Source organism: Solanum verrucosum, unplaced genomic scaffold, assembly GCF_900185275.1.
Source record: "Solanum verrucosum unplaced genomic scaffold, falcon-dt-bn FXZP01000297.1, whole genome shotgun sequence".
In the NCBI taxonomy this organism is placed as follows: domain Eukaryota; kingdom Viridiplantae; phylum Streptophyta; class Magnoliopsida; order Solanales; family Solanaceae; genus Solanum; species Solanum verrucosum.
The window spans coordinates 2,330,765-2,350,554 of record NW_026020215.1 but is presented as its reverse complement, the minus strand read 5'-3'; the positions used below and the strand labels follow the sequence as shown (position 1 = coordinate 2,350,554).

The 19,790-nt window shown below is 36.2% G+C and overlaps 1 protein-coding gene and 1 pseudogene across 1 annotated transcript; one reads left to right on the top strand and one right to left on the bottom strand.

Moving 5' to 3' along the window:
• Nucleotides 1-1,085: 1,085 nt before the first annotated feature.
• LOC125830683 (L-2-hydroxyglutarate dehydrogenase, mitochondrial-like) lies at nucleotides 1,086-13,130 on the top strand (annotated as a pseudogene).
• A 1,383-nt stretch (nucleotides 13,131-14,513) lies between these two features.
• On the bottom strand, nucleotides 14,514-17,213 carry LOC125830682 (F-box/kelch-repeat protein At3g23880-like). The gene is made up of 5 exons (XM_049509862.1): nucleotides 16,523-17,213; nucleotides 15,997-16,439; nucleotides 15,894-15,955; nucleotides 15,332-15,386; nucleotides 14,514-14,651 (listed from the first exon to the last, which is right to left on the bottom strand). The coding sequence occupies exons 1-5, from the start codon at nucleotides 17,211-17,213 to the stop codon at nucleotides 14,514-14,516; spliced, it is 1,389 nt and encodes a 462-aa protein (XP_049365819.1).
• Between the last annotated feature and the right edge of the window lie 2,577 nt (nucleotides 17,214-19,790).

Genomic DNA, 19,790 nt, shown 5'->3' with positions numbered 1-19,790 from the left:
GGATCGGTTGCCATGTTCCGGCATAATTATGGGATCGGATACCACGTTACGCTATGCTTACTATTTGGGTTTAGGTTCCATGAGAGGACCAATGATTTGATATAAAATGTGAAGTTGTTCGTTGTTCGTAAATGTTGATAATATTGTATATGTTGATATATATGCATGTGATTATATTGTTGTGATGACTTATGTATGTTGCACTTAGTGGGATAGCCGTGTGATCCTACCAGTACACTGCGGTTGTGTACTAATACTGCACTTGCTCTTATTTTTATTGAATACAGGGCATCTTCAAGCGGCTACAGACAGGCCTCGCTTAGAAGATCAGTGATCGTTCGAATTCAAGGGTGAGCCAATTCTTTCGAGCTGCCATAGGTTCTCTTTCGTCTATGTCTATCATTTCCGGACTTAGACTATGTTTTAATTAGTTGATTAGTTCATTAGATTGGGGTTCTATCCCTTCTTGTTTAGCCTTGTTGAACTTTAGATGTTTTGGTACATTGACTTTCAGGTTCTAGGCATTACTTCCGCATTGTTAGTTTATTATTGTTAGACTTTTGTTAGAGTTTATGGGAATTCTATTTATTTCCTTAGTATTTAACTTGTTTCTGTAACTTAAATGTCTTAGTTTTGGTTTGAGTTATAGTAGTGGTTCTCCCACCGGAGAGTTAGTATGGGTGTCAATCACGATGGTCTGGGTCGTGACAAAGTTGGTATCAGAGCCTAGGTTCGTTGATCTCGTTGTACCAAAACTTGTCTAATAGAGTCTCGTGGAACAGTATGGGGATGTCTTTACTTTTCTTCGAGAGGCTATAGGACTTTAGGAAATCTCTATTTTTCTTTTGTCTCCTTTCGTGCTATAACTTGATTCCAATTGGTATATGTCGATTCAAATTGGTATCTAACCTCTTTCACTTTTCTATCCGCAGATGGTTAATACTAGATTCATCGGTGTTAGGCTCGTAGCTACCGTCAATGCTCCGATCGAGGAATCTGCAGCGAGAGGTCGCGGTTGAGGTAGGGGTAGAGGTTGTGGAAGAGTAGCGCCTATTTGAAATGGAGCTCCTGTTGAGAATGCTCTTATGAATAAGAACCCTCTTGCGCATCATGAAGAGATTGAAGAGGAGAATGTTGATGTTGAAGATGTTGAGGATGTGGGACAAGAGGAAGAGGTGCAGGCTAGGACTACAGGTGTTCCTCCTTTGGATCTAGTGTCAGCTCAACAGATAATGTCGTTCTTAAAGGGATTGGTTGGTCCTAGAGTGCTTCATTCTGCTCAAGCAACTCAAGCTCCTACTAATCCTCATGTTTCTACCACTACGCCCATGGTGGATGAGACTAGAGGTAATGATGCTTTCTTACGTCCTTTGTTGGGTTCTGTTATGACTGTAATGAGTATGAAATGCTGACTAAGTTTCTGAAGCTAAAGCCTCATGTGTTTCTTGGTTCTGAGAGTGAGGATGCTTATGAGTTCATCTTAGATTGCTATGAAAGGCTTCATAGGTTGGGAATTGTCCATCAGCATGGGGTTGAGTTTGTGTCCTTTCAACTTCAAGGTGAGGCTAAACACTGGTGGAGAGCTTATATGGAATGCAGATCTTCTACTTTACCTCCACTTACTTAGACCCAGTTTCATGCTCTGTTCTTAGAGAAATATGTGCCTAGGACTTTGACGGATCGCAAGAAGGATGAGTTCATGACTTTTGAGCAAGGTGGTATGACTATGGCTGCTTATGAGGGCAAGTTCCATGCTTTGTCTAGATATGCTACTCAATTGGTGACTACTAAGGAAGAGAGAATCTGGTTATTTAAAGGGGTTAAATTCTGAGTTGCAAGTATTATCTGTTTATATGACTTCTACATAGAGGAGCTTCAATGAGGTAACAGACTATGTTAAGAAAGTAGGAGGGTGAGGGGAGATGGTCAAGCTAAGGCATGGGCAAAAAGGGCCAAGAACTCGGGTAACTTTCAAGGTTTTTTTTCCAAGGGGCCAGAAGGCCAACGCTTGCAGTCAAGCCAATTCAATCTGATATGCCCGCTTCTACAGGTAGTTACTTGGAAACTCCATCTCATAATTTTCAGGATAGCCAGGGAGTCGCGCCTTCGACGGGCAGCAGACCATCTTTTGATTTTACTTGTTACAACTGTGGACAACCTGGGCATATAAGGAGAGATTTTCCCCACCCACGTGTGTTAGATTCCGCGCAGTAGCAGTCTATAGCAGTGGGACCCGCGGGGAATGGTAATAATGGTAGAGGACGTCCATAAGGTGGGCGAGGAGGTAATCAGTGAGGTTATGGAGGTATAGGAAATGGTAATGCATGCAGAGGTAATGTGCAACCTGGCAGGGAAGTGGTTTGTCAAGATGATAGGGCTCAGTGCTATGCCTTTCCGGGCAAGAATGAGGTAGAGGTGTCTGACGCGGTGATCACAGGTACTATTCTTGTCTGTGACCGAATGGCTAACGTGTTATTTGATCTGGGTTCTACTTATTCTTATGTATTTGTGCGATTTGCCTCAAAGTTTGATATGATTTGTGATATACTTGATGCCCCTATCTATGTTTCTACCCCAATTGGAGAGCCAGTCATAGTTACCCATGTCTATCGTTTTTGTCCTATTTTGTTTATGGGTTTTCAGACTTGGGCTGATTTGGTGATTTTGGATATGACTGACGTTGACATAATCTTAGGCATGACTTGGTTGTCCCCCTATTATGATGTGCTTAATTGAAATACAAAGTCTGTAACTCTAGAAATTCAGGAAAGGGAAAAATTAGAGTGGGAAGGGGTGTACAAGCCTAAGCGAACTAAGATCATATCCTACATTCGGGCAAAGAAATTTATACGGCAGGGTTGTTTGGCTTTATTTGGCTCATATTAGGGATGTTGAGATTGAGGCTCCATCCATTGGGTCTATTCCTGTGGTGTCGGAATTTATAGAAGTGTTTCCTAATGATTTGCCTGGTATGCCTCCGGATAGAGATATAGATTTTTGCATTGATTTAGAGCCTGGTACGCATCCCATTTTTATCCCTCCATGTCGCATGGCTCTGGTAGAATTAAGAGAGCTTAAGGCTCAAATCCAAGAGCTTCTTGATAAGGGATTTATTCGTCCTAGTGCTTCCCCATGGGATGCTCCAGTTTTGTTTGTTAAGAAAAATGATGGTAGTATGAGAATGTGTATAGATTATCGACAATTTAATAGGGTCACTATTTGACATATGTATCACTTGCCTCGAATAGATGATATTTTTGACCAATTGCAAGGTGCATCAGTTTTCTCTAAGATTGATCTAAGGTCTGGCTACCATCAATTGAAAATTAGGCCTGAGGATGTGCCCAAGATGGCGTTTAGAACTCGCTATGGGGACTATGAGTTTTTGGTTATGTCTTTTGGTTTGACCAATGCGCCTGCAGCTTTTATGATTTTAATGAATGGGGTGTTCAAGCCATTTCTTGATTCTTTCGTCATAGTCTTTATTGATGATATTTTGGTCTATTCGAAAAGTGAGTAAGAGCATGCCAACCATCTTCGTAGTGTTTTGGGTGTTCTTGGAAAGCAAAAGCTATATGCTAAATTTTCTAAGTGTGAATTTTGGTTGAAATCGGTTGCATTTTTTGGGGCATGTATTTTCAAAATAAGGGGTAATGGTAGATCCCCAAAAGATTGAGGCGGTTAAGAATTGGGTTAGGCCTAGCTCTGTGACGGAAGTTAGGAGTTTTGCTGGGCTCGCTAGCTATTATCGTCGACTTGTGAAGAACTTTGCTTCTATCGCCACGCACTTGACTAATTTGACCAAAAAGGAGATACAATTTGAATGGACTGAAAAATGTGAGGAGAGCTTTCAAAAGCTCAAGACTCTTTTGACCAACGCACATATTCTAGCATTACCGATTGAAAGTAAAGATTTTATTGTTTATTGTGATGCTTCACATTCTGATTTGGGTGTTGTGTTGATGCAGGATAAGAATGTTATAGCTTATGTCTCGCGTCAACTGAAAGTGCATGAGAGGAATTATCCAATGCATGATTTAGAGTTGGCAGTGATAGTGTTTGCTCTTAAGATATGGCGGCATTACCTCTATGGTGTTAAGTGTGAAGTGTTTACTGATCATCACAGTTTGCAGCATGTGTTCACTCAAAAGGATCTGAATTTGAGATAGCGAAGGTGGATGGAGTTACTTAAGGATTATGATGTGATCATTCAATATCATCCGGGGAAGGCTAATGTGGTGGCAGACGCTTTGAGTCGAAAAGCAGGGAGTATGGGTAGTTTAGCTTGCTTGAGTGTATCCAAGCGACCTTTGGCTAAGGAAATTCAGACCTTAGAGTCTAAATTCATGCAGCTGGGCATCTCAAAAAGAGGTGGGGTGTTAGCTAGTATTAAAGTGAGGGCCACATTCATTGAGGAGATCAAGGCTAAACAATTGGAGGATGAGAATTTGGAGGAGCTTAGAAAGAAGATTGTGAATGGTAAGGCACAAGAGACCACTCTTGATACAGATGTTGTGCTCAATTTTAAAGGAAGAATTTGTGTTCCTAGAGTAGATGACTTGATTGAGAAATTGTTGGCGAAGTCTCATGGTTCGCGATATTCTATTCATTCGGGTGTGACCAAGATGTATCAAGATTTGAAGCGAATTTATTGATGGTCGGGCATGAAGAAAGACATAGCGGAGTTTGTAGCGAAGTGTCAAAATTGTCAACAAGTGAAATATGAACATCAAAGGCCTGCAGGTTTACTTCAAAGAATGCCAATTCCAGAATGGAAAGGGGAAAGGATAGCCATGGATTTTGTGGTTGGTTTTCCCAAGACTTTGGGGAAGTTTGATTCCATTTGGGTAGTGGTTGATAGATTGACTAAATCGGCCCATTTCATTCCGGTAAGAATAGATTATAATGCCGAACAATTGGCTAAGGTTTATGTGAAAGGGATAGTGAAGTTGCATGGGGTGCCCCTCTTTATCATCTCAGACCGTGGTACCCAATTCACATCCAAGTTTTGGAGGAAATTGCATGATGAATTGGGCACCCAACTCACTTTTAGTACAGTCTTCCATCCACAGACAGACGGACAGTCAGAGAGGACTATTCAAGTGTTAGAAGACATGTTGAGGGTATGTGTGCTTGATTTTGGAGGGCATTGGGATAAATCCATACCTTTGTGTGAGTTCTCCTATAATAATAGTTATCATTACAGCATTGATATGGCACCATTTGAGGCACTCTATGGGAGGGGATGTAGATCACTCATAGGATGGTTTGAGGCTGGAGATGTGAAACCTTTGGGGGTAGATTTAGTGAAGGATGCTCAAGATAAGGTGAGGAGTATTCAAGCAAAGTTTTTAGCAGCCCAGAGTAGACGGGTCATAAGGTAAGAGACATGGCATTTCAAACCGGTGAGAATGTTCTTCTTAAGGAATCACCCATGAAAGGGGTGATGAGATTTAGTAAGAAAGGTAAGTTAAGTCCTAGATGCATTGGTCCTTTTGAGATTCTTGAATGTGTGCGACCGGTAGCGTATAGATTGGCTTTACCTCTTAATCTATCGGGAGTTCATCTGGTATTTCACGTGTCCATGTTGAAGAGATATCATGGTGATGGGGATTATATCATAAAGTGGGACTCAATTGTATTAGACAATGACCTCCAATATGAGAAGGAACTGATTGCAATTCTTGATTGTGATGTGCGTAAGTTGAGGACCAAGGAGATTAAGTCTGTGAAAGTTCAATGGAAGCATCATCCAGTTGAGGAAGCTACTTGGGAAACCAAGAGGGACATGCGAGACAAGTATCCCCAATTGTTCGTTGATTCAGGTACTACTTCATTCCTTCCTTAGCCTATTTTCCTAAGTTTTGTCACTCGGGAACGAGTGATGGGTAAATTGGTATCTATTGTAATGACATGTTCCCGTCGTTATAGAAAAGTCAACGGGGAAAATTTGGGTCCGGAAAAACTTTTTTCATAGTATTTGGATTTTTCCAACCTTGTCCAGATTTGGACAAAATTGGAGTCTTTGATGTGTAGGGAAATCTAGTAACAATTGGGTGAATCATTTATGATTTTTATTACATGAGTAGTTAGATAACTCATTAAGGAATTCGTACGACTTTACAGAATTGAATTCGGATGAGTAGAACTCTCGGAATCGATCCTAGCGCTAAGGGTATTTTTCTAAGCGTCGTTGGTTAGAGGTGTGTTGTGAGCCTTGGCGGGTGTTTTGGCCACTCTGGCGGGGTCGCTACATCGGGATGAGGGTTGTTGTGGCGGGCTCGACGCGACTTAAGGTCGTTAATAAACCCCTAAACGACCTTATTATGCACTTTTTGACTTTTAGAGCTAAGGAACGAACCCCAGGCGACTCCTACTTGTTTTTCACCATTCTTGAGGCTAAAGGTAAGTTTTTCACTCCCCGAATCTGTTTTTCGATTCGTGAAACGTAATAGAATGGGTGAATATTGATTGGGGAGGTTTTTGTTATAGATTCTATAGTGGAAAGAACCCTAATTTGGATAATTGAGATCATGGGTATGATCTAGGGTTCATAGAATTGTTAGTAATTCGGGTAATTAGTGATTGTTTATAGACCAAGAACAAGCGAAACGAATTCGAAAAGGGAAGGATCAAGTTTCTTAGGGTTTCAAGCTTGTTTCAACGTAGGTGATGGTTGTGATTCTATAATTGTGTGATGTATGTTTGTTCTTGCTTCATTATGATACTTGTCTATGTATGAATGTTGCAATGTTGATCACACTTGTTGTAAATGAGATAGATGAATAACGATTGCCATGAAATCATGACTTAAATGTATAAACTTGATGATATACTTGTGATTGTGATTATGGTGTGTTGAATGGATCGGTTGCCACGTTCCGGCATAACTAACTTGGATCGGTTACCACGTTCTGGCATAACTATGGGATCGGTTGCCATGTTCTGGCATAATTATGGAATCGGATACCACGTTCCGCTATGCTTACTGTTTGGGTTTAGGTTCCATGAGAGGACCAATGATTTGATATAAAATGTGAAGTTGTTCGTTGTTCGTAAATGTTGATAATATTGTATATGTTGATATATATGCATGTGATTATATTGTTGTGATGACTTATGTATGTTGCACTTAGTGGGATAGCCGCGTGATCCTACCAGTACACTGTGGTTGTGTACTGATACTGCACTTGCTCTTATTTTTGTTGAGTACAGGGCATCTTCAAGCGGCTACTGACAGACCTCGCTTAGTGATCATTTGAATTCAAGGGTGAGCCAATTCTTCCGGGCTGCCATGGGTTCTCTTTCATCTATGTCCACTATTTTCGAACTTAGACTATGTTTTAGTTAGTAGATTAGTTCATTAGATGGGGTTGTATCCCTTCTTGTTTAGACTTGTTGAACTTTAGATGTTTTGGTACATTGACTTTCAGGTTTTAAGCATTACTTCCGCATTGTTAGTTTATTATTGTTAGACTTTTGTTAGAGTTTTGGTTTAGTTGCTTGGTTTGAGTTATAGTAGTGGTTCTCCCATCGGAGAGTTAGTATGGGTGTCAATCACGACGGTCTGGGTTGTAACACATTTATATACACAAGTTCATAAATTCAATAATTCATCAAACAAAATCATACCCTTCTAACTTATACATATACAATTTATATATACATATGCAACATATACATTCGAGCATAAATTCATTGCCTACAAAGTAACATACAAAAGGTGTCATATAAATTTTCAAACCAGCGATTCAAATTGAATGGTTAGTATACAAATCAATATGTTTATATACAATAAAGTATAAAATTTCCAACTAATTCATGAAAAAAAACAACAAATTCATTGCTCATAATTTTAATTCTATACAGTAAATATCAATTGCATTCTATCTTGTCGCTCAAAAAATGAAATTTTCTTGAAAGAAATGTTTACCTGGCGTTGAATGATCAAGACTAGATCAATCATTTTTTGTTCGTTTAATGAAGCTTCAATGGTATGAAGAAGAGTTATGGAGTTTCGAACTCATTTTGGACAATATTTTATTTAAAATGATTAGTTTGAATCATGGGATTCTGTAAATTAGCGTCCGTGTATATATATATATATATATATATATTAAACCAAAAAAAAAAAGATATACAAATCTAAGGCTCTATAGCAAACTAATTTATACCCATGGAGCGTTATTATATAAACTATAGCTATAGAGCGTTATTTTGCTTAAATATGTTTGCTATACATGAACTTGGCAAGTATATATATTGCTCCTTAATATAAACTTTGCTTCTATACATAATAAATAATTGCATCTATCACTTTATTTTTGTGAAACAACAAGTTTAGATATTTAAATGGTTGTGTTTAAATTAAAATAACAATCCCGTTTTATTAACTCAACTTTACTTTGTACTTTTTGATCAATTGAATGTGTAGACGATAGTATATATACTCAATTTTACTTTAACTTAACCTAAAAAAAAATTGTCACTATATTTTTTCTCCACAATTCAAGTTTTGATTGACATTGTTGTTTGTTTCGTCAATTGGAACAATATCGTTAACAAATAGTATTTATATACATGAGACTTCATCCTATATTTTGTACATATCTTTTCCATAATTGGGATTTAGGGTAAATAGATACATAGTAATTATCGAACCCGCAATTACAAAAAAATCCTTAATTTGTAGTTAATCTCAACTACAAATCCTACTAATAATATAATAAGAGAAAGGAACGATTTCGGAAAAACTTACACATAATACTGTCAAACATAAAATATTATGTTACATAGCTTAGTAATTAGCATATATTACAATGCTATTGGAAACCGTCTCTCTAGGGTACACTTCACATTTTTTTATAATTCTTGTAAAACTACACAATTACTTTATTGTTATTTGTCATATTTTATATTAAGTTATCGTAACATAAATATTTTCTCTAACAGACAATTATCTCAAAGATTTATCAGGAAACCTTGACGTAACTGATAAAATCATTGTCATGTAACTAATATCATGAGTTCAAACTATGAAAATAATCTTTTTGGACTGATTATAATAGACACTTACGGTCAGACCCTTCTCGAACTCGAGCACCACAGCTTTAGTGCACCTTTGACTAATTATAATAGATGCTATGGTTCAACCCATCTCGAACTCGAGCACCATCAGCTTTAGTGCACCGAGTTGTCGTATATTTATCATCGCAGATCGATCCCAGATCTATTTTTTTCCGAGATGATGAAACCCAGAAACTCAATCGCAAAAAACAATATTCCAAAAATTCAAGAATGTCAGTAATCCCAGAAAACCCCCATTTTTATCATCATCAATTTTGGAATCAATTCCAAAGGAGAAAGTTGATTGTTTGGTGATTGGGGCTGGTTATAGTGAGCATTGCAGTAGCTAAAGAGCTTAGTGTACATCATGGTAGACAAGTTTTGGTTTTGGATTCTACCCCAATTTTTGGAACTGGTACAAGTTCTCATAATAGTGAAGTTATTCATGCTGGCATCTATTACCCTATTAATTCTCTCAAGGTTCTTTCTTGTTTTCTTATTTCTAAGTTCTATTGTGAATCTTCTTGTTTTTTAGGCATACCCATTTAAGGATTTTGTTAATAATCAAATCTTGGGGTAGGTTATTGGTTGAGTTTTCACGTTTTAGCTGATAATGATTTGTAATTAAGGGTGTGTTTGGTATGGAGGAAATTTTTCAATTTTCTCATGTTTGGTTGGCTTAAATGTTTGGAAAATGTTTTTCAAATCAACTAATTTTTCCCAAATTTAAGAAAAATGACTTCTCTTTCAAAATTGAGGAAAACATGTTTCAAAACTCTACTTTATCATTTAGAGCCCATTTGAATTGGCTTAAAAAAGTAGTTTTTAAGTCAAAAATAAAAAATCAAACTGAAATGAATTGTAAGTCAAAAAATAAAAAGTAGGAGGAGACATACTTTTGGTTTCTGACTTATTTTAAGTCATTTTTTACCTTGCCAAATACTTCGTAACTTATTTTAAGTCATTTTTGACTTATTTTAAGTTACTTTTTATATTTGTCAAATACTTGCAGAAATCAAAAACTGACTTAAAAGTAGGTTTGACCAACTTTTAAGTCAATTCAAACACCCTCTTAATTATTTTATTCCTTGCCCAATCCATATCTCGTACCCGACCCTTCCCATTCAAAAAAAAATTAAAATTTTCTTATTTTTAAAATTTCAAATATATTTTTATCCCTACCACCAACCCACCTCCCCGACCCCTCCCCCCCTCAAAAAAAATTTAAAAATTATTTTTGAAAAATATTTCAAATTTTTAATTTTTTTTACCTCACCCAACCCCTACCAACCCTACTCCCTACCCCCCCCCCCCCCAAAACCCCCAAAAAAAATTATTTTTGAAAATATTTCAAATTTATTTTTTTATTTTTATTTTTTACGCCACTGCCCCCCTCCCCCAACAAGGCCACCACCCTTCCCCACCACCCCAGTCAATTTTTTCTTTAAAGAAAATAATTTTGGGAAATATTTCAAATTTAAATTTTTTTTATTTTTTAAACCCCCTACCCCCCCCCCCCCGCCACCCCAACTAATTTTTTTTAAAAAATCAAAAGTTGTTTTTGAAGAATATTGCAAATTTCAAAAAAAAAAACATTTTTTATGCCACCCTCACCCCACCCAGGCCATCCCCATCAAATTTTTTTTAAAAGAAATATTGTTTTTGGAAAATATTTCAAATTTTAAAAAAAATCATTTTTACTCCACCCCCTACCCCTACCCCCAACCCCTACCAGACCATTCCCGTAAAAAAAAAAATTAAGAAAAAACTGTTGTTGGGAAATATTTCAAATTTAAAAAAAAAATCATTTTTTATGCTACCCCCCTTTCCCCCCCCCCCCCCCCTCCCCGTCAATTTTTTTTAAAAAAATGGTTTTGGAAAAAAAAATCCTGGGTCGAAAGTCTGGTCAGAATTTGGGTCAACTCTCAGGATCGGATTTTTGAATGGTGAGGGTCTTGTCCTAGTTTGGGTGTCGGGGTCAGGTCTTAGATAAATTATCGGAGTTGATTTTCGAATCATAAATTATTTTCCTAAAGAGTATTTTTTAGTCTCAAGCCAAAAATAAAAGATATTTTCTAAAAAATATCTCTCATTCACCAACCAAATATTTTCGAGAAAATATTTTCTACTCACCAACCAAACATGAGAAAATAAATTAAAATCCACTTGTTTTCCAAGAAAACATTTTCCTTTCATACCAAACACACCCTAAGTGTTACTGGAAGTCTGGATTTTATTTTTAGGCATGATATGTAAATAGACACTTAAACTTGAGCTCTGCTAGCCAAGTAATCACTTTAGACAACTTAACTTGTCTCCATTGTATTAGTTGAACACTAGAACTTATAAAATGATCATTTAGATACCTCCATAATTCATGTGTCACGTTAGCATTGAGTGTCCACTAGAAATAGTGAGGACGAGTTGAAGTGTTTGGTTGCCAATTGAGATTAAGTTTAGGTGTTTAGACGTGCACTTTCAAAGTTGGAGTGTTTACTTGCAGAGGTCTATGGGTCTAGTTTAAACCATTCATCAATCCGACATCCGAGAAAGTTATGCATGTTTTAAGAAAATTCTGTCAGTGAACTTTCCAGTTACGGCAAGGAAAGCTGAGGCTTAGTTTTAGTGTTTGTCTATGTATTATGTCTTATTTTTATGAATACCCCATTTAGCATTTGCTTAAAGTTTGAATTATGATACTGCTATTATTCGAGTTTCTTGTTTCTTTATGCTGATAAGGACTATATTCCCTACTAAGAGTAACTGGAAGTTTCAATTTTTATACTGCTAGTCAATCCAGTTTGTTGTGTTTTGTCTTTCTAATAACCATGTTGTTCGAGCTAAAGTTTGGATTTTGATACTGCCAATCAATCCAGTTTCTTGTATTCTTCTACTGTAATCTTGCTTCAGAAGTCAGAACATTCCCAATCAAGATTGAATTGAAAGTTTGAATTTGATTCTGCTAATCAGTCAGGTTTCTTGTCTATGGCTTTAATGTTGCTTCTATAGTTACTGAGTAAGCATGAATGGGAACTTTGAATTTTTATACAGTTAATAATCAAGTGAGTATTTCCTGCTATTTGGAAGACGAGAAATAAGAGGTATCTCTTTAGCTTTAGTGGTGAAAGTTGAGTGTCTAACTAACTGGGAATACAATTGGATGCAACATGGAGAATTGTTCTACAAGTATTGCAAGGACCATGAAATTCCAGACAAGTAGATAGGCAAGCTAATGGTTGCTACTGGATTATCAGAGGTTCCAAGGTTGAGCGCTCTCATGACTCGAGGAATTCAAAATGGGGTTGAGGGTCTGAGAATGATGGAGGGGCATGAAGCTACTACACTGGAACCCGAATTGCAATGTTTTATTAAAGCTTTATGGTTGCCTTCCTCGGGAATAGTGGATAGTCATTCCTTGATGCTATCATTGGTGGTAATGCTTCTCATCATTCAGTTATATTATGTCATATTGATTGTTTGCTAATCAACATCCAAAGAGCTCATTTTTTTTAGAACATTGGGGAAAAAACTCTCTTTACTTGGAAGAGCTTGATTTATCTCTATTTGTTTACCTTTATAGAATCATTGATGTAATATTGACAGGACTGACCATACCATGGGTTTAGGGCGAAGCTGAAAGTCATGGGACGACTTTTTCTTACAATACTGCTGTTATTGGTGGTCATATTGAAGGAAATCAAATTCAAATTCATGTTTTTGAGAGCAATGTCATTGCAAGCTGGAATGGGAGCTCTGAATTGGACTCTGAACTAATTCTTATTCCCAAGGTTGTAGTGAATTCTGCAGGTTTAAGCGCTCCAGCCATTGCAAAACGAATGAAAGGTCTACCTGACGGTATTATACCTGCTTCTCATTATGCTTGTGGTTGCTACTTCACACTTTCAAACACGAAATCCCCTTTCAAGCACTTGATTTATCCTATACCTGAGGTTGGTGGCCTTGGAGTGCATGTTTCCTTGGATTTGAATGGCCAAATCAAGTTTGGTCCTGATGTCGAATGGATAAAAGGAATTGATGATATTCCGAGCTTCCTCAACATGTAAGTTCTCATTGATAATGTAAATTTTTGCATATTGAAGGTTGGAAAACATGTTCTCATTTTCATCGTGAAATGCAATTAGCAGATGTTGGTAAGTCTATCTCTATACATTGCACATGGTAATAACATTAGTACATCACAAATGAACTGTAAAAACAAGGGAAAGCCCACGTTTCTTCATTGCGCTCCATGCTGTTAGCAGGGGTGGATTAGTTGTTCCGTTGTTCCTAACATAGTTGTTTCACTTCCTGAAAGTTCAATAATACAGAAAAAATTGCAAAAAAACCTCACTGACATCTCATATGATAAGTAAAAGCAAGGTAGATCTAGAAAGCAACACATGAAGAGCTAGCTCCGGCACATTTTACATTTAACATGTACTAAACACAAGCTGGCCTTATTTGAGCAAAGAGACGAGCTCCATTTCCCAACATTTGAAAAATATCAAAGGTGCTTCAGTTCACGTTCTAAATAGTGAAGATGAACAAAAATAAGGTAGTTAAGTAATCTCAAGTCTAGACTGCATGAAAGCGGTGCACAAATGGTTTGGCGTAGTCTATTTAAAAATAGCAAAAGAAAATAAAAACTTAAGAAAGGGTCACAAGATATACTCATGTTGATCCCCATGTAACATATTGACCCGCCCAAAATGGGTATTTTGATTCAGAGCTGGAGCACTTCACAGAAAGCATGACCCTCCACAGCTTCATCAAATCTAACTCGCAAGAATTTCCACACACAAACCTTTTGGCTTTTCAACATTTGTCCCTCGTATTGTTTCCACAAAATGTACAATTAAAGTTACCTCAGTTACGACTCATTTCACCCCTCTTATTGTTCCCTCAGTTACTGAGTAAACATTTGTCCCTCGTATTGTTCCCTCAAATTAGTGTCAGACAAAGGATTGAAATCAACAAAGTGAACCACAAGAATTAGTTAATCCATATGTACCAAATTCTTGAAATGATTTTCCTAAAAGGATTAGCAAAATTTCCTTGTTAGTACATACTCAGCTACATTGACTTCGATCAGAAGTCACACAATCATGCTAGTACATTGATATCAGACAAAATAGACCTTCCGTAAAATGCATTAAACAAGGCTATTAATTTCTTACTTGGTAATACATCACCATAGCACTTGAGAGTTCTTAGAAAAGTCAAGTTACAGATACAATTTGCTACACTATTTGGCAACAAGATAGAGAATTCTTTATAGCAGGGACACATCTTATTTAAAATAACAAAGACGAAAAGAGTTGAACTTCAGTAATTAGAAGACAGCATCATCTTAAACAAAGATTTAAATCCGTCTTTTTCCCTATTAAGTTTCACCTAAGAAGACAAGTAAAAGTACACCCGAGATCAAACACCTACCCCAGCAAGGATTAGGCACATTCTGCTGCCATTATTTCCATGTCCCTGGTCCTCTTTATGATTACTCCATCTAGAGGCAAAATAGACTTGGTCAAGAGCACCAAAATTAGTCCAGAAGAAAAATATAGATAGTAGGTAGACCGTAAGACCTGAAGAAAAATACAGCTAGTAACTAGGAACAAGGACAAAATCAATAGTAGTCTAGAAGAAAATAAACAGTTAGCTACCTATTAGCAGCAGCAAGAAAAGCCAAAATCAGATACTAGGTAGACCGTAATACCCATTCCAGAAGTTTATCTTTTTGCCTTATTAAGTTTAACCTATAAAGCATTAATTAAAGAAGCCCCTAGATCAAACAATAACCCTGGGGTGCATTCACATCTTAAACAAAGCTTTAGATCCCAATCGATTTCTCTAGATTCCCCTGTTCATTGGTATCTCCAATCTACTCGCGTGATCATAACAACTTAACGTGTTTCCTCAACAGCCTTCTCCTTCCAACCCACTTCATGTCAACTTTAGTACCAAACTGAAAGAAGATTCACATTGACTAAATATGTAACAGAATGAAAAGATAGTCCTTGAGATAATTAACAGTAAAATATAAGCAGCAAGGAAAAGGACCAAACTAGATAGTATATCTTACTTTAACTCTTATTCAGTAATTCCCGTATTTCGTCTTTTCCCTATTTAAGTTTCACCTAAGAAGACAATTAAAAATAAGCCCGAGATCAAACACTACCCTAGCAAGGTACTCCCTTATAAAGTGGCTCAAGAACACCAAAACAAGTCAAGAAGAAACATACAGATAGTAGGTAGACCGTAATACCTGAAGAAAAACACAGCTAGTAACTACGACTGTAGGAGCAAGGACAAAATCAAAACTGGTCCAGAAGAAAATAAACAGTTAGCTACCTATTAGCAGAAGCATGAAAAGCCAAAAGCAGATACTATGCAGACCGTAATACCTATTCCAGAAGTACCGATTTTGCTCTTTTTGCCTTATAAAGTTTCACCTATAAAAGATTAATTAAAGAAGCCCCTAGATCAAACAATAACCCTGGGAAGGACCTCAGCATTATCGGTGCATTCACATGCCACAAGTTCTATGTTCCTGGTGCTCTTTAATTTTTACTCTGTCTAGAGGCATAACATTCCTTTAAAACACTGTGGAACAAGAGAAAAGATGTCTAACATCACTTAGTTCATAGTCGAAGACAAATTTATTGTTCCTTGAAAATAGTGCATAAAGGGAAAATGACTAACAAAATCTCCAAGCAATACGGTTTAAAGATGTCCTTTTATATGACTTGTCTTGTTCTATATGTGAAATAACAATCAGAATTTAACAGAACTTGAGAAAAAAAGTACTCTTACAAGTTATTTGTTACTCGGTTTTCTTGATCTGAGCTTTTTCAGCCTTTTGTCTTTTGTTGCATCCGTAACACCATATCTAGAAAAAGGACAAACTAGACTTTCAACATAGAGTGCTACCTTAGGATAGTCATAAAAGTTGATAGCCTTTGAATATCTTAATGAAGCATCCTTCGGGTTGCATATCACAGAAGCTGAAATAAACACGACCAAAATTTCACCTTTATTTGAAATGAAAGAAGGCCAAGAAAGTGCATGACCATACCCAACTAGATGATCAGGATAATTGATGGTAAACATTTTTGTCCAAGATTCTTTAACCCCATACTCTTTCATGACCCAAACATCTACATGAGAGCTACTATAATCACAAAAAACAGAAAGATCACTTCCTAACACTCCCAGGATCAAAGCAATATCTCCCTCTCTATAGCAAGGATGCTCCACTTCTCCCCATTTCTCATTAGCCAAATCAAAAGAAATGATATTCCAATCCTTGTAGTTAATAATTAGATGATCAACAGTAGCTGTAGGCCAGTGAAGTTTCCCCTTCACAAACTTACCTGAAACATTATCTATTTAATACTTTCTTCTATCTACTTAATTAATTTAAAAGGCGACCCGCCGCGCCGGATTTCGTCCTGACTTTGACGATCATCAACACTTCCCCAAGAATCACTATTTAAACTATATATTTTGAGCCCACCTAGACCGGATTTGTCATCACTACAAAAGCCATCCACTAGCTTATAGTCATCATGAAACTCATCATATCCAAAACCATAAATTCGCCCTTGTTCAAACCACATTGTAGATGTAGGATCAGGCAATTTCTTGTACTTTCTATTTGATGGATTCCATAGAAACAAATCATATCTCTCACCCACAAGACAAATCAATCCATTTACGGAACCTAGAATCATCACAGAGTGAGGCCATTCGTTATACAATCCATCAGATATCATGCGATAATTCAAGTCAAATACCTCCGTAACAGACTCAGAAAATAAAGAACTAAGAGTATAATCTTTAAGATCTAATGTACCTCTAAAACTACGCATCACCCTGTGGTGAGTGTAATCTTTGTTATTAGCAGATACACTAAGATGGCTCTTGACAAATTCAGGGCTAGAGATCAGCCAAGACTTCGAAACAGACCTGAATTTCAAAAGGGGTTCCACTGGAAGCCTTAAGAGGATTTCAGTGATGAGTTCTTCTGGAAGAACAGGAATTGTCAAGAAGGAATCTTTCTCTGAAGTTGAAGAAAATTGAGCTTGTTTTGTAGGTCTACTCCATTTTGGGGGTTGATGGGTGTCTTCATCTCCCTCAGATTCCATTTGGGTTTCCACAAACTTGAGCTCCGTATGCTTACCGAGACTGAAATTTTCCCAAAGTGTACTAGTCACAGCTGCTGTGGAGTGTTTTTTCAACAATATATTTTAACCCTATAGAGGATGACAACCTTTTGGGCTTTAATTTTGATTTAAAATATTTTTACTCGTTTTTGGAAAAAAAATATTTTCAAAAAGTAAAACCTATATATATATAGAGAGAAAAAGCTCGAAATAGTCCTTTCATCTTTGAATGTAGAATCAAAGTAATCCTTGTCTTTTAACATGAAGCATTAATAGTCCTTCATGTTTCAACAATTGGCGCATATTTAGTACTCCCCTAAACAATCGTCTAATTTTTTACGGCACTTTTCTTTGCACGTGAGAAATGCTTTCTGAACTCAAACCTTCCCTGCTTCGTTCTCCTTCAAATAGTATCAGTACCTAATTTATCCACCATAGCTCTGTTTCTTTCATCTATTTGCATAAATGAAACAAACCAAGAAGTAATATTCAATATGTCAGCGGTGTTTCAATGATTTTGAGGAATGCCTTTTTTTTTGTTGATCTCCTTCAATGGAAGTCTCAGGCAGAAGAAAAATTCTCCATTTGCAAAGCATTTTTCATCATTATTGATATATGTGTATCTATAAGCAAGGTTTTTGCACACCAGATATTCGACCAATTGTCACATTGATCATTTTGATTGTCCCAATTATGACATATACATGCTAAACATCAGTGAGCTCGAAGACAATTAGAGGCACGCGATAATCTAGAAGAGAAAAGATCGAGGCAGATTCAAGCTCTACCTAGCGGAAGTTTATCAAATGCAAGTTTTGATAGAATCTGAGATAAGAGGCGGAAAAAATAAGCCAAGAGTAGTTGAGATCAAATAATTAAAAAACGGGTGTTTCGAAATGCAATCACATGTTGACATAGTATAGAATAATGTATCTTTTTATTTTACAATGTAATGAATTTTGCTATGGAGCAAATATGATGTATATTTGGTTTCAATTTGTTTGGTCCCTTGAATCTTCACAAAGAAATTTCCATATTTCAAATCAGAATTGCATCATATTTGCACTAAAATTGCACCAAAACAACAATAGAAAAGCACCCAAACTGCATTAGAAATTCACCAAAACTGCACTAGTAAAGCACCAAAACAGCACCAGAAATGAACCATACCTGCAGCTCCTAATTTGCACTAAAACTACACTAGAATTGAACCACAAACAATAGCAGATTCGCACAAAAAACTACACCAGAAAAAAATTTGAAAAACAATAACAAAATATAGTTTCTACTTGAAAAACAAGAGGTGATCTATTTTTTTGTAAAAAAAAAAACTGATCTTTAAAATGTAACTGCATTTTGTTGGATTGGTAGTATTTTTTCTTGTCCAACTTCAACATATCTCGTCCACATGTTGAATTATTCCGTCGTCGATCGAGTTTGTTCTAGGTTGCTATTTTCATCTTTCTCTTCTTCTTTTTCTATCACTCAAACTTGGTTCATTGTAGGAAGTGAGAGACAGGGGAAACAGAGATTCAGTTTTGAGGGGAAAACTTCTCACGTGGACTGTTCCGTTAAATATTAGACAGTTGTTTGATGAAGTATTAAAAGTGTACCAATTCTAGAAACATGGAGGACTATTAGTGCTCCATGTTAAAAGATAAGGATTATTTTGATTCTAAACTCAAAGATGAAGGATAATTTTGAGCCTTTCCTCATATATATATAAAGCTGAATATAAACTCTCAATGGTCATCATTTTTATTTATTTATTTTCTTCTTTTTAAAATATTTTTAATTTATTTTTATACCTAATCTACTAATTAAATAAACTAATAAAAGACTCATCCAATAAATACATAATCAAGTCGTGTAGTAATCAAGAATGATTTATGACCTCTCTTAATTCATCATTAAAGACTGAATAATGAAAGAATATTATTGTAAACAAATGTCCAAATGTTTTTACTTATTTAAAACCTTCACAAAAAAATATCAATGTTAAAATTAATCCTTACCATGTATAATAAGAAAAATCTCTTTATTTTTATCAGTTACAACATAATAATTCTGCATTTTTTAATTATAGAATTTGAAAGGTACCATTAAAATGAGAAAACAACTATATAAACAAAATATATTCACTAGCTCAGTTTTTTCATGAATCAATATAAACTTTATGCAGTATAAATTTGCAAAAGTAGGTAGAATAGAAAGAATGAGTCCAAGAGAAAAGACCATAGCGATTCAAGATTATTTTATAATCTCAATGCATGATCAATACTACTATCTTGCGTTCTTGTAGTAATGTTGGATCAGGATAACTTTTCATTGATCACCTTTTAAGATACCAAACACCATTTACGTGATATAACAACAGGAATCATCGGGCCACTGCTTATTACAAATGAAATTAGTGTATATTATTTACTGCTTTCATTGTTTTACTGAGTTTTACCAAGTCTAGGTGTTTTTTCCTATATTTTTGGGATAGGCTAGAGTCAATAACAAAGTATGTCAGTACTTTGATATGGGAATAGTTTCTGCACCTTTTTAAGAGTC